Below are 13775 nucleotides of genomic sequence, written 5' to 3'. Positions count from 1 at the left end.
TGACATCAATACACATGAACATTAATGGCATTCCAGTCTTAGTCCGTAGGGTTCAATATTGAGTTGGCCCCGCCCTTTGCAGCTATAACAGCTTCAACTCTTCTGGGAAGGCCGTCCACAAGGTTTAGGAGGGTGTCTATGGGAATGTTGGACCATTCTTCCAGAAGCACATTTGTGAGGTCAGGCACTGATGTCGGGGGAGGAGGCCTGGCTCGCAGTCTCCGCTCTAATTCATCCCAAAGGTGTTCTATCAGGTTGAGGTCAAGACTATGGGGTGGAGGAACTTGACTGGCCTGTACAAACTCGCTCATCCATGTCTTCATGGACCTTGCTTTGTGCACTGGTGTGCAGTCATGTTGGAACAGGAAGGGGCCATCCCCAAACTCTTCCCACAAAGTTGGGAGCATGAAATTGTCCAAAATGTCTTGGTATGCTGACGTCTTAAGAGTTCTCTTCACTGGAACTAGGGGGCCAAGCCCAACCCCTGAAAAACAACCCCACACCATAATACCCCCTCCACCAAGCTTTACACTTGGCACAATGCAGTCAGGCAAGTACCGTTCTCCTGGCAACCGCCAAACCCAGACACATCCATGGGATTGCCAGACAGAGAAGTGTGATTGGTCACTCCAGAGAACACGTCTCTAGAGTCCAGTGGCGGCGTGCTTTACACCACTGCATCCGACACTTTGCATTGCACTTGGTGATGTAAGGCTTGGATGCAGCTGCTCGGCCATGGAAACCCATTCCATGAATCTCTACGCACTGTTGTGCTAATTTGAAGGCCACATGAAGTTTGGAGGTCTGTCGACTCTGCAGACAGTTGGCGACTTCTGAGCACTGTGTGCTTCAGCTTGCACTGTCCTCGCTCTGTCATGTGACGTGGCCTACCACTTGGTGGCTGAGTTGCTGCTGTTCCCAGCTGCTTCTACTTTGTTATAATCCCACTAACAGTTGACCGGGGAATATTTAATAGCCAGGAAATGTCAATGATGGACTTATAGCACAGGTGGCAACCTATCACGGGACCACGCTTGGAGTCACTGAGAGCAACCCATTCTTTCACCAATGTTTGTAGAAGCAGTCTTCATGCCTAGGTGCTTGATTTTATACACCTGTGGCCATGGAGGTCATTGGGACACCTGAATACGATGATTTGGAGGGCTGGCCCAATACTTTTGGCAATATAGTGTAATTTCTAGTCTGTAAATGCATACAGCATGTGGTTGTGTTTGAGGTCTTCTGAGGTATGCACAGCTTTTTAAAGCAAAAATGTGTTCATAGGCAGCTTGTGGTGACTACTGCTATGTGGCATTTGTTCAAGTGGAATGAGTGACAGTTGCACTTCAAAGAATAAAGCATGTTCTATATAAGATTAGGATGATCCTAAATATCTATGGTTTTGAAGCTAAATTCCTAGTAAAAAAGTGAACACATAAACTGAACACAAATGGGAGCTGTTTTGCCTGCAAAGGAATTTGTAATTCTGTCAGTCCAGTCTTGAGATTTACAACTGCCATGCAGCACAACCCTACCTCGCAGTGCAGGAAAGCTGAATTTTCTCTGCTGAAGTTCAGTTTTGCTCTTGTCTCTCCCCCAGCCTGTGACTGGACAGTGTACGAAGAAGCAGCACACTGATGAGCTCACACTCTGCTCTCCTTCTATCAGTATGCACCTTGTTAACAATAAGCACTGCATTACAACTAATTGGCTCCTTGTACTACTTGTACTTCTCTCTTACCCAACTGAGCTCTGTTGTACAGCAAAGGGCTGATACCAAGTCAAATTTAGGCTCTTACACTGGTACATTTTAAATAATAATGAATACAGAGTTGCATTTTGTATCGTTTATATATTCCTGGAACTCAGCTTTGTATACGTAAACATACTATAGATACCATTTACTGCTGATCTGTTCAACCCTCCTGAATGTTTCTTTGTGTTATGAAAGAGCTGCTAAACAAAACATTCTGACAAAGGTGAAAGTTTGAAAAGGAGGGACAAAACTTTGTTGGGAAAGCAGTATAGAATCCATGCACTGCTCATTGCACTTGGCCAAGCCATGTATTAAAGGTGGTTTACTACAGTCTTACAGTCTGTATCTTTATCTGTTTTCTTGCTGTGCCAGGTATGTGTGTCCGGTGGGATCTCGATCACCTACATCCTCTGATAATGCCTGTCCAGTTGGGACGTTTAGTGACAGCCATAGTCTTTTCCACAAATCGCAGTGTGAGGTCTGTCCTTCTGGATTTTTCTGCCCGACAGGTACAGTACACATGGGAAAAAGTTAATATAATCATCCTTTGTTGGGGCCTTCAGTGTATGGGGTGAAGAGAAAACCCCAAACACATTTCACATGCAGGGGCAGACTGACAACTCATGGGGCCCCCGGGCAATAGGGGATCATGGGGCCCCTGTGTCCTTGCCCACACTCAAAAAAGCCTATAAAAAAGGTACCAGGGGCATTTCATGGGGCCCCCTACTCACCCCGGGCCCCCAGGTAGTGCCCGAGTGCTCGAATGGTCAGTCCGCCCCTGTTCACATGTACACTTTTATGTGGCAGTTCAGTTCTAAAATAGTGTAGCAACAACATTTTGCAGAAAAGACAATATGGAGCAGTAATAGTAATGTGGTCCAGTTAAATAGTACCATATACTAATATACAATAGCCATTGATACATTATGCTTGTTGATGGTTCTGTGTAAACCATATAAGATTACAGCCATGAACTAACTAAAATCTACCACATAGGTTTTTCAATACATCTTCATTTGTTTCTCTCATCTGCAGCATTTTGCTGCAATAACTTTTGTGTTGTGTATTTAGGTTCAGGGGGAAGGCAACGGCCTCCAGTTCCCTGCCCTCGTGGTCATTATTGCCCTCCAGGAACTAAGCATGGCTCTCAGTACAAATGTCCTCCTGGCACATGGAGTGATAGGCCTGGCCTGGCATCTGATAGAGATTGTTACCCATGTCCTGCTGGTTGGTTCTGTCTGATGGGAGCTGAGAACCCCTCTGGAAAATGCAATGCTGGACATTTCTGTCCAGAAGGTGTGTAAACATATTTGTACATAAATATGGTTTGATGATATGTAAGGGAGTGTCTGCTAAACTCACTAAATCCATTATCACTATAAATCCAGCAAAGCTATAGTTGGCCAATTACACAGTGAGTTCTGGAATGCTGCATTGTGTTGTACTCTGCCTATGGCATTTCTTTTCATGTTGCAGTGGATAACAGCTCCATGTTCTTTTCCATTTAAAACATAACAGATACATTGGTGCTTTAATTCTCTTCTTGGGGCTGTCTATTTTATGGCCGCCTCCTATGCATAAATCCTCCTTAATGTATTTAAGAGTCCTGAGCACCGGAAATCAAGAGAGATTGGGATCTGTAGGCTGCTGCCAGCAATTAACACAAGTGTGTGTGATAATTAGGAGACTGGAATGCTGCGCTGCCAATCCTACTACTGTGGGATACAGGTGAGAGAAATAATTGTGTGTGATTTGGAAAAAGCAGTGATTGGGTAAGTGTGTAGTGCTACAAAGCACCTCCCTCTTTGGCGTGTAAATGTGTGAACTCAACTCTGAAAATAAACAAGAATACCAGTGGTGCGTACCATATGCAATGCACGTGATACATGTGATGCTACAAAACGTCCGTGTTGCACCATACTACAATGCACCTCCCCTATAAATAAAAATTTGTGCAACACTCTATAGTGAATGGTGTACTTAGGATATGAATCGTAGCCATAAACGAAAACCCCTATATTGCAAGCAGTGAATAATAAGGGGACATCACCACACCTTCCTAAGTATACCATTCACTATGGAGTGTCGCATAAATATTTTTATATAAAGGGGAGGTGCATTGTAGTACGGTGCAAAACGGAGGTTTTGTAGCATCACATGTATTTAGAAGATGTACATTGCATATGGTACGCACCATTGGTATTCTTGTTTGTTTTCAGTTGAGTTCACACATTTACACACCGAAGAGGGAGGTGCTTTGTAGCACTACACACTTACCCAGTCACTGGTTTTCCAAATCACACACAATTATTTCTCTCACTTGTGTCCCACAGTTGTAGGATTTCCAATGCAGCATTCCATCCCTATAATTCCTCCTTAGCTTCGTCTTCCCGCCTCTTTTTAGACATACCTCATTGATTTGCCTTAAAGGAAACCTATGCTGAGAGAAATGTATACAATGCATTTACTGACCTCTTTCTGAAAATGTTTTTCTGTCTTCAAAGCTTAACTCTGGACACAAAAACTTTCATATAAGCATTTTACTGCCACAGCTGCAGAAGTTGAGGGGGTGTACACGTAGTAGTTCCGGGGCGCCGGGTAAGTAGTTTTTTTCAACCTTCAGCCCTGCTGCGGGCAAGCAGCAGGGCTCACCTGTCAGGAGGAAGCATTCGGGCAGCAGCTCCACTTGCTTCCACACAGTGCCAGCCTCCACCCCCCTCCATGTGTGAACCTCCCCCCGCTATGTCTCCCGGCTTCTGCTTGCACATATGTGGACCCGGGGCCTGTTCACCGCCATCGGCTAGAGGGGAGGGAGGAGAGCGGACACTTCCGCTCCCCTCCCCTTCTTGTCCTGACTTGGAAGTTACATTATGATGTCACTTCCGGGTCCCTGAGGGTCCCCTGAGAGATTCTCGGCCTTGGAGGCTGGTAAAGAATGTGATGCGATGTGCACTGCATTACATTCAGTGGAGCACAGGGGAGACATGCAGGATGTGACCTTGGATGTCTCAATATAGAGAACCTGTCACCAAAATCATCACATAGGGGACAAAGAAAAATTAAGTAAAAAAAAAAGTTTATTTTTTTATTGTAAAAAATGAAAGTTACACACAAGCACATAACATCCTACCCCCCAAAAAAATTGAGCCCCCCACATATACGCACATACAAACATAAAAGCACACACTGGGGCGCCTACGCATGAAAACGTCAATTGCAATACATGTTACATATCGCCAAGCACGCTAGAATGAGAGCAATAATTCTAGCACGAGATGCACAGAAATTTAAGGTTTGACAAGTTGGATATCGATTTAACCGGTGCAACCTCAAATTTTATATTTCACAAAAAATAAGGACATTTATTCCTTTTTTTGTGCCCTAAAATTAACTTGCTTATATTTTTTACTGATATTTTGCGGTAATATCATGTGACATACAAAAGTGGAACTACCACTATTTTATTCTCTAGGGTCTTTGCTTTCAGAAAATATATAATGTTTTTATGTAATCTTCAGGCCTAAAATAATTTTTTGAACTTGTGCAAAAAATGCCCGACACTCCCCTTTCTTGAGGAGCAGCCAATCGGTGCTCATTACACTGCAAGGTCTCTCTCCTCCCTGCTAGTCCCCAGGTGCAGTGCTAGAGACAGGGAGGGGGGAGGAGGAGATAAACAGTGTAATGTTAAAAATATTACATGTTTAAGTCACCATAAAGCCCCTTTTGTTTTTAAAAGCCCCAGACGTTACTTAAAGCACCTCAGATTTAAATACGGTTTTGGTAAAAATATATTTATTATTTATCTGGACAAGTAGATTGTCATGAGGGACCAGTAGATTGGGGACCTGATTTAGTCCCTGGACAAGTATTTTTTTTCTTTTTTTTTTTAATTTCCACACCCCTGCAATTAAATTGACCCTGAGCCATGATAGTTCTCCTTAACCACTTGCCGTCAGCCTACTGTTTTTAAACGGCAGGAGGGTGGCATTCCAGGGGCGGGTTGCCGTTCATAAACGGCACCTGCTATTTCTAGTTGTGCGCGCTCCCTGGGAGCGCGCAGCACCGCGATCCGGTGCCCGCTGTGTCCTCCGGACACAGTGAAACACCGATCGTCAGACGGGACCTCTGTACGAGGTCCCGATCATGTGATCACTGATTGGCCAATCAGTGATCATATGAAAAGTAGTAAGCAAGATGTCACTTGTGACATCATTGCTTACTACGTGTGAAATCTGTGAATGATCACAGAGGTCACATGGTACAAGGCTATTCACAACAGCCTTGTAACATGTGACAAGCTCTGACCAATCACAGCTCACACAGTATTTCTCAATGGCTGTAAGAATGCAGCCAGAGAGAAGGAGAAATGATTGCTTTTACATCCTATATGGGTGTAAAACCAATCACTGTAAAAAAAAAAAAAAATCTTAATCACCCCCCACAAGTAGTACAGTGTCACCATGGTGACACTGTACTGCTAGGGTGACAGCATGTAAAAAAAAAAAACAATATAAAAAAATAAAATGTAAAAAAAAATGTTTAAAAATTATAATTTTTGGTTATAAACTAATTTGGCGTATTTTTTTTTTTTTTACTAAAAAGATAACGGAATAAATTTTTGCCAAAATTTATGATGAAATATTATTTATTTGCAAAATTTTATAAGAAAAACACTTTTTTCAAAATTTTTGGACTTTTTCATTTACATAGCAAAAAAAATAAAAATCCCAGTGGTGAATAAATACCACCAAAATAAAGCTTTATCTGTCTCAAAAAAAATGGTAAAAAATTCATATGGCTACAGTATTGCATGACCGCGCAATTGTCATTCAAAGTGTGATAGCGCTGAAAGCTGAACAGGAAGGGGGTAAAAGTGTCCAGACTGGAAGTGGTTAAGGAGGAAATAACCTTTCTTATGTAGAACTCATATAGCACCTTTGGTAGCAGAGAGCTGCCTCAGCTGAGGACATATTTAACTGTAGAGTCCTTGCTGTTTTGTGTGCAGAGGCCCAAAGCAATAATAGGGGCTTCAGGGGAATTTCAGATTATCTCCATGGGGACCAGGAAGTCAGAATCACAGTGCCCCCTGTATTGTATATTGGACCAGTTGGAATATTATTAAAGGGAAGCTATTTGTGTCGTTCACAGCAACTAATCATTTCTCCTTTTATATTGCTGGTGGAGTATGAGAAAATGAAAGAAAGATTTGCATTTTAGCCAATAAAAACAGTTCCTTCTGCAAACACTTGTTAGCACCCATTTACACATTCTATTTTTTTGTGTGTACTACCAATTACCCCAATGAAAGAGCCACACCAAAATGCAGCATGAAGGATTTAAAAAAACGAATGCTAAAGCACACAGATCGAATAGTATACTGCAGCCTAAACTGATCATCATAGGATATTGGTGGTGCTAGGTATGATAATAATGATTAAAGCTGAATTCTAAGAATTCAGCAACTTTGTACAAAGTGCAGACACATCATGAGTTAAGTCCTAATAGCTGCCTGCCACATCTGGGTTTGTCTCTATTATTTATATTCAACAGGTTTATGCAGGAGGATGCACACCACACTGGAGAATGTGAGAGAGGAGAGAAGCACAAAGCACAGCTATGACCATCTCTCCCCTCTGCTGCCCATTCACAGAAGCCTTTGTAATTTGTGAATGAGTTCAAATAATTCAAAGGTTTCTGTGATTGGGCAGGAGGGCATAGTAGCTGCCCCAACTCTAAATTTGAAGGGGCTTAGTCCAGCTGAGAACAGCATCCGAGCTCCAGAAGCTATGCTACTGGAGCACAATAAACCTGTCAGATATACATAATAGAGATACGCTCAGGAGGTGGCAGGCACCTCATTGGACTTAACTCATAGAGTGCATTCACTTTTTATAAAGTTGCTTAATCCCTGTAATTCAGCTTTAATGAATAGATTGTTTTAATTCTAATAGAAGTTGCCTTTTTTTTGTATTTTTTTAATTTCCCTTTCTTTAAGGCTCCCAGTTTGGATCTCAGTTTCCATGCCCATCAGGGACCTATAACCTGAAGCTGGGCAGTGTACGAGTAGGAGAGTGCAGCGCTTGCCCTGTGGGATCCTACTGCCCAGCAGGTACATCAAAACCATATCGATGCCCCCTGTGAGTATGCTATTCACATACAGCCAATTTGGAGTCTCTGTTGCATGCTGGGAGGATTCAGATAAGTTTCTATAACTAGGGTTGACTGTTCATATTGTGATTAATAAAGCAAGATTAAGGACAAAAGCAAAAAGCTGAGCAATAAATGTATACATTTAATAAATATTTCCTGAGTTTTTTGTTTTGGACACACTATTTGTAAGACAAAAACAACTTGTAGGCTTGCCTTAGGAAGTAGACAACAATCTATTTGTTACACAAAGAGTGATTCCATCCAGCTGGTTACCCTCCTCCATCAGCATTTAGAAATTCATCCTTACCTGTGTGGAGTAGGTTTGCTAATTGTAACATTCAGTGCAGAACTGCTGCAGCTCATTAAAAACCATACACAAGCTGACATTATTCAGGCTTACTGTTACAATGTATCCAGTCCAAAATTCTGCTTACTGTGAATATCTGTATCTCCTTATATATTAGTAATCCTGCCCATGTGTAAAAGGTAGCTCTACAGCTGTCACCCAACCAGTGTCCTGTATTGCTGGTGACAGGCCCTCTTTAATGGCTGCACAGGATAATCATGCCAGTTTTATTACTAGCATTCCGCCAAATCACTTAGTAGTTAAGGTTAGAGTTGCTTGATTTGTAAATGATTTGAATCAAATAACAGAATTGTGTAGTGTTTATCCCACAGGGGCTGCAGGTATTAACTGTTTTTTTCCCAAACAGTACAGAGGCTGCCAGTCACCCAAGCAACAGTCCATTCACTCCTGTTCCAATAAACAGTCTAAGATTTGTCTTTCTGTAGTTTATTGCTTGTAGAAATTGGAACAGGAGGGGTTGTGGCACGGGTTACTCCAAAACAAATACCAAACAGCAATTAGAGGACATTCTTCTCCTGAAGCAAATGTGAACAATGAACAGTCTTTTCCCCAGCTGAAGACCATGGAGCAAGTCTTTTGGGCATCTGGTTACCTTGTGCCAGTGCACAACTGCTGGTACCCAGTGCTCCAGTTCTCCAGAACACTGTAGAGTCAGAGGGATTGGTTTAGGGTCTTTACTTACAAGTCCCCAGAATAGCTGTGCACCTTCTTGCTTCCTCCAGACACAATCCAGTGAGTGCGACAGTCCTCTAGATCAGAACCATTTGGAGACGTCCTGCAGTCAGTTCCAGTTCACTCCCAGGTCCCAGCTCTGCACAACTGAAACCTCACATAACAGCAACACAACCCATCTTCATAGGCTGGAAGAAGCGCTCCCTCTGTCCGGCGGGCAGGGTGAAGAGGAAGTCTCCATCCACTGTCTGGGTGAAGGTCAGTCCACGCTGTACGCTCAGAGTTCCTTCTTCCAGGGGGACGGTGCTTTCCTCACTCCACTCTGCCACCCAGCCCTGGTGCCCAGGAGAACCAGCGTCCCTTCTCCTGGGAGTGGTGCTGCCCCCCCCCCCCAAAAAAAAAAATGCCGCCCTAGGCAAATGCCTTTTTTACCTCGCGACAAATATGCCCCTGTTCCAGCCTATGAAGACGGGAACTACCCTGGAGCTGAAGTACCAGGTAATCCCATGAGCAATACTGGTCTATAGGAGTGCTGATCACATGGACTGCCCATCTTCACCAATATGTTCCATCACAGTGTGTGTGGGGTCACAGGACAGCCATGGTGTGCGGGGAAGGGGGGGGGGTCGCAGGTTGGGGCGCTGGCGGCAGTGGTGGAGGGGGGTAGACAGATTTTTTGTGTTGCCTAGGGCAGCACAAACTCTAAATACACTCCTGGGATGGAAGAAGCGCTCCCTCTGTCTGGTGGGCAAGGTGAAGGTGAAGTCTCCATCCACTGTCTGGGTGAAGGTCTGTCTGCGCTGTACACTCAGAGCCCCTTCTTCCAGGGGGCATTGCCGCCCTAGGCAGACGCCTTGTTTGCTTCACAGCAAATACACTCCTGAGTAAGTTAACTAAAGGGCAGGAACACAGCCTGCATAGCGCTTGTATGTTTTCCCCATGTGCTCTGCGTAACCTATTAAATTCTCTGTTGCTTTATAATTAAATGGAATATATAAGTAAATAAACATGAAGGGTACTTTGGTTCAGTTATATTAAAGGTTTAAGGTTTTGTATATTATTTATCCCAGGGGTTCTTACCATGCTGAACAAGGTGCCCGAGAGGTGGGTGAATGTGACTTGTGCCCAGCAGGCAGCACTTGCCCTAATATTGGCATGGGTGCCCCAGTGCCATGTAGAGCTGGTTCTTTTTCTGTGAGTATCTGTGCTCCTATTTGATATTATTGTGACTGGACCTGCTGCTGGTAGGTTTATTATCTTTAGAGTAAAGTGTTTTCTTTATGATGTTTTCATATGAATATTTACTTCAGTTATTGTAGAGCTGTGATATTCCCAAACAGCTTGTTCTGTTCAGTTCCTTTTATATACTTCTTTTTGCAGGATGCTGGTTCCTCTGTGTGTCAGCCCTGTCCAGCAGGACACTACTGTCATGAGGACAGGACCAGCAGAGAGCGCATGATGCAGCTTGTGTGTCCTGCTGGTAGAGTTTGCCCCAAAGGAATGGCTGTCTTTCCTGATGAGGAGATCAGTATCTGTACACAGGGATTCTACTGTCCAGAGGGGAGCAGTGTAAGAAACCTCAGAGCTGAATGATGACAAAATGCAATGTGTGTGAACAGAGCATTTATCCCACTGTACCTTTCTGCAGGAAGCCAAACCATGTCCAAACGGCACATATGGACAACAGCCAGGCCTGGAAGGACTGGAAGAATGCCTCCAGTGTCCAGAGGGAAAGTATTGTTATCAGGAAGGACAGCAAGGGATCCCAGATCCGGTGAGTACTATTGTGTAGAATAAGGCCAAATTGTCTTCATACATTGGGGTTGATTTACTAAAGCTGGTGAGCGCAAAATCTGATGGAGTGGTGCATGGAAAACAATCCGCTTCCAGCTTCTTTGTCAAAGTTTAAAGTATAAGTTCATCTTTTAAAAAAAAATAAAAATGCACATTGTTTTGCAGGTAAAAAAATGTGCATTTACGATTTTGTTTTCTTTGAAGCCTGTACAGCATTGCACCCACGATCAGCAGATTGGGAGTGCAGTGCCCAGCTCCTGCAGACTGTCTGTGTAGCTGTCTACCCATACCTCCAATACAGGCAGGCAATTACTAAATGGCAGTAGTCTCAATGGACTACAATAGCACTCACCCGTTCCCTCGTAGCTCATTGAGAACTAAAAGCCATCAGCTGCAAAGGCTGGCAGAACTTGTAGGCATTCATTCACAGAGCTCTGTTAATGAATGATGTGGCCATGTGGGCTGAGCACCGCACTTTTGCACTTTTTGCAAATTGTGACAGCAGGTGCAGGCAGATGATCCCCAGCACTCTGTCACAGGAAGGTGGGGAGAGCTGCAGGAGTGAAAACATGTTCCATGTTCCACCCTAAAAACGGGTGGAACATGTAACATGTTCCCAAAAGGTGAAGTTATCCTTTAATTGCACAGGCTGAAGTTAGAAGCTGATTGGCTACTATGCACAGCTGCACCAAAGTTTGCAATCTCCAATTTTAGTAAATCAATCCCACTGCTTTGTAGTGTGGCTGGTAGATTATGAGATTGCTATATGATGCCTTTAGTAGGGAGAGGAATAAGGCTTGGACAGACTGTCCATATGGGTGCCATAACTATGGTCATATACAGAATAATTGTTATGCATAATTATAAATAGCTGTATTACATTGTCTCTAGACTGGGCTCTGCCCCCAGGGATATCACTGTCCACCCGGAACAGGCTTCCCAATGACCTTTCCCTGCCAGCCTGGATCACACTGGAACATGACTAAGATGGGCCTAGAGATTCCAATCTGCCTATTGTGCCCCAGAGGCTTCTTCTGTGACTTGCCATCCTTACTAGCACCCAAACTGTGTCCAGCTGTGAGTATGCTGCTTACTGCAAAACAGATAACCTGTAAAGGGAATATCACACTGAGCTGTGTTTACGAGTTATCTGCAACTTCTATAGATATATTTTCCTCATTGCTTATGCCCTCCCCCTTCTAGCTGAGACTGTGCATGTGTTCTGTCATATGACGCCTAACCTGCCGAACTGTTTTTCTGTCTATTTTTTGTAATACGTGTTCATTTCTCTGACACTTATATATACCCATTTGTCATCAGGGTTTCTACTGCTCCCCTGGCAGTTCTCATCCAGAACCATGCCCAGAAGGCACATACAGTCCTCTTGAAGGCTTGTCTGGTGAAACGGAGTGTCGACCTTGTGAACCTGGGCAATTCTGTGCTGGAGTGGGACTCTCAGCCAGCACTGGTCAATGCCGGGAAGGATTCTACTGCCCTGAAAGATCCATGAGCTCGGTAGTGAAACCTCTTAGAAACTGACCTATAACACAGATGTTGGGAAAAAAAAAACAATTTTGTTAAATTTTTTTAAAAATTGTTTTTGAGTAGGAATCTTTATAAAGCAGAAATGTTTCTGAGAACTGCAAGCAATCTTCAGTCTGTATTGTGTATTGTGAGCTGTTTCTGGACTGCTTTTAATACCTCTCTTCTAACCATTTTCCACTCTCTGTTATTGTAAAGACTCCTTCAGGAGGTGTGTGTCCTCCTGGAACTTACTGCCCTGCTGGTTCTGGTTGGCCAACACCATGTTCTCCAGGCACATACAGTAACCGGACTGGTCTAGCACAATTGAGTCGGTGCCTTACATGTCCAGCTGGGTATGTAAATGTCCATTAAAGGTAAGGACAGCTCAGCTTATAGTTTAGGCATAGCGTAACCCATGTCTTCTATTTGCAGGATGTTTTGTGATGGACAAATAGGATCCACTCCCACTGGATACTGCCGTGCTGGCTACTACTGCACAGAAGGCTCTAGGTCACCAGTGCAGAATGAGGTGCCACAAGGCTTCTTTTCTTTAGAGGGATCTTTCCAGCCGCAGCCTTGTCTTCCAGGAACATTTCAGCCAGTAAGCAGAGAGCTTCTTTACATATGCTAAATATTTCCCTATAACTGGAACAGTGGTCTCCAAACTGCGGCCCTTTGCTTGCCTTTATCCAGACTTTGGAGCAATATTCCTCCCATTGACATGAGACATTCTTTCAACTGACACCAGCAATAGGGTACTATTTCTCCCATTGATAGCAACAATGGGACACTATTCCTCCCCCTAATACCAAATGTAGCAATGTTTACTCCCACTGATGCCAGGAACATTTCCACTCCCGCTGACCATAGTCCAGCCCCCCTAAAGTCTGAAGGACAATAAACTAGCCCTTTGAATGAATGCACGCCATCCAGAGGTGTATACGCATTAGGCAGTCTCAATATCAATATTATTCTAGAACCTATTGCACTCTAATATCTATACAGTGTCACTGCTGTGCCATTCTAAAGTTGATAATATACCATAAAAGCTGCTAATATTGTGGTCTTGACAGGAATTTCTAGACTGCTGATCTATTCTAAAATGCTATTTCTATATAGATAATTTATTATAACATCTGGCAGTACTAGGATCCTTGTGCTCTGGATACCCATAACATATGTCTGCTACAGCATAATTATTGCTAAGCTTTTTGATATTTAAATTTAATAAGTCCGCATACCTGAAACAGTTCCTAATATCGCTCACCGCACTCTTCTAAACAGAGGCTGGAAATAGTATGACCATCTCAATCCCTAGAATGTTCATACTGCTTAGTTTGTGCATGGACCTCTATCAGATAAATTGTACACATGAAGAGGGCCTTGATGCATTGCATTGAAGTCCAGGGTTAAACACCTAATGGATATTTTGTTTACTGGCTAGAGAGAGTTAGGTCACAGCTATGCAGTCTCTGGAATAATATTCCATTTTAGATTCCAAAATCAATATTA

At 43.4% G+C, this 13775-nt stretch overlaps 1 protein-coding gene across 1 annotated transcript in view; it reads left to right on the top strand.

Moving 5' to 3' along the window:
• LOC149459112 (uncharacterized) overlaps positions 1-13775 on the top strand; it is a 243337-nt gene that overhangs the window by 33237 nt on the left and 196325 nt on the right. The window contains exons 8-17 of the mRNA XM_089681623.1: positions 2129-2265; positions 2828-3052; positions 7752-7893; positions 10016-10139; positions 10326-10514; positions 10594-10719; positions 11631-11816; positions 12060-12254; positions 12480-12616; positions 12696-12864. Coding sequence (XP_089537749.1) covers positions 2129-2265; positions 2828-3052; positions 7752-7893; positions 10016-10139; positions 10326-10514; positions 10594-10719; positions 11631-11816; positions 12060-12254; positions 12480-12616; positions 12696-12864 — 1630 coding nt within the window. The remainder of the gene's footprint in view (positions 1-2128; positions 2266-2827; positions 3053-7751; positions 7894-10015; positions 10140-10325; positions 10515-10593; positions 10720-11630; positions 11817-12059; positions 12255-12479; positions 12617-12695; positions 12865-13775) is intronic.

The sequence above is a fragment of the Staurois parvus genome, unplaced genomic scaffold (genome assembly GCF_062004578.1).
Source record: "Staurois parvus isolate SC_StPar_1 unplaced genomic scaffold, SC_StPar_1.0 ptg000274l, whole genome shotgun sequence".
Lineage (NCBI taxonomy): Eukaryota > Metazoa > Chordata > Amphibia > Anura > Ranidae > Staurois > Staurois parvus.
Note: the sequence above shows the minus strand (reverse complement) of the source record. Positions and strands in the feature narration are given on the sequence as shown.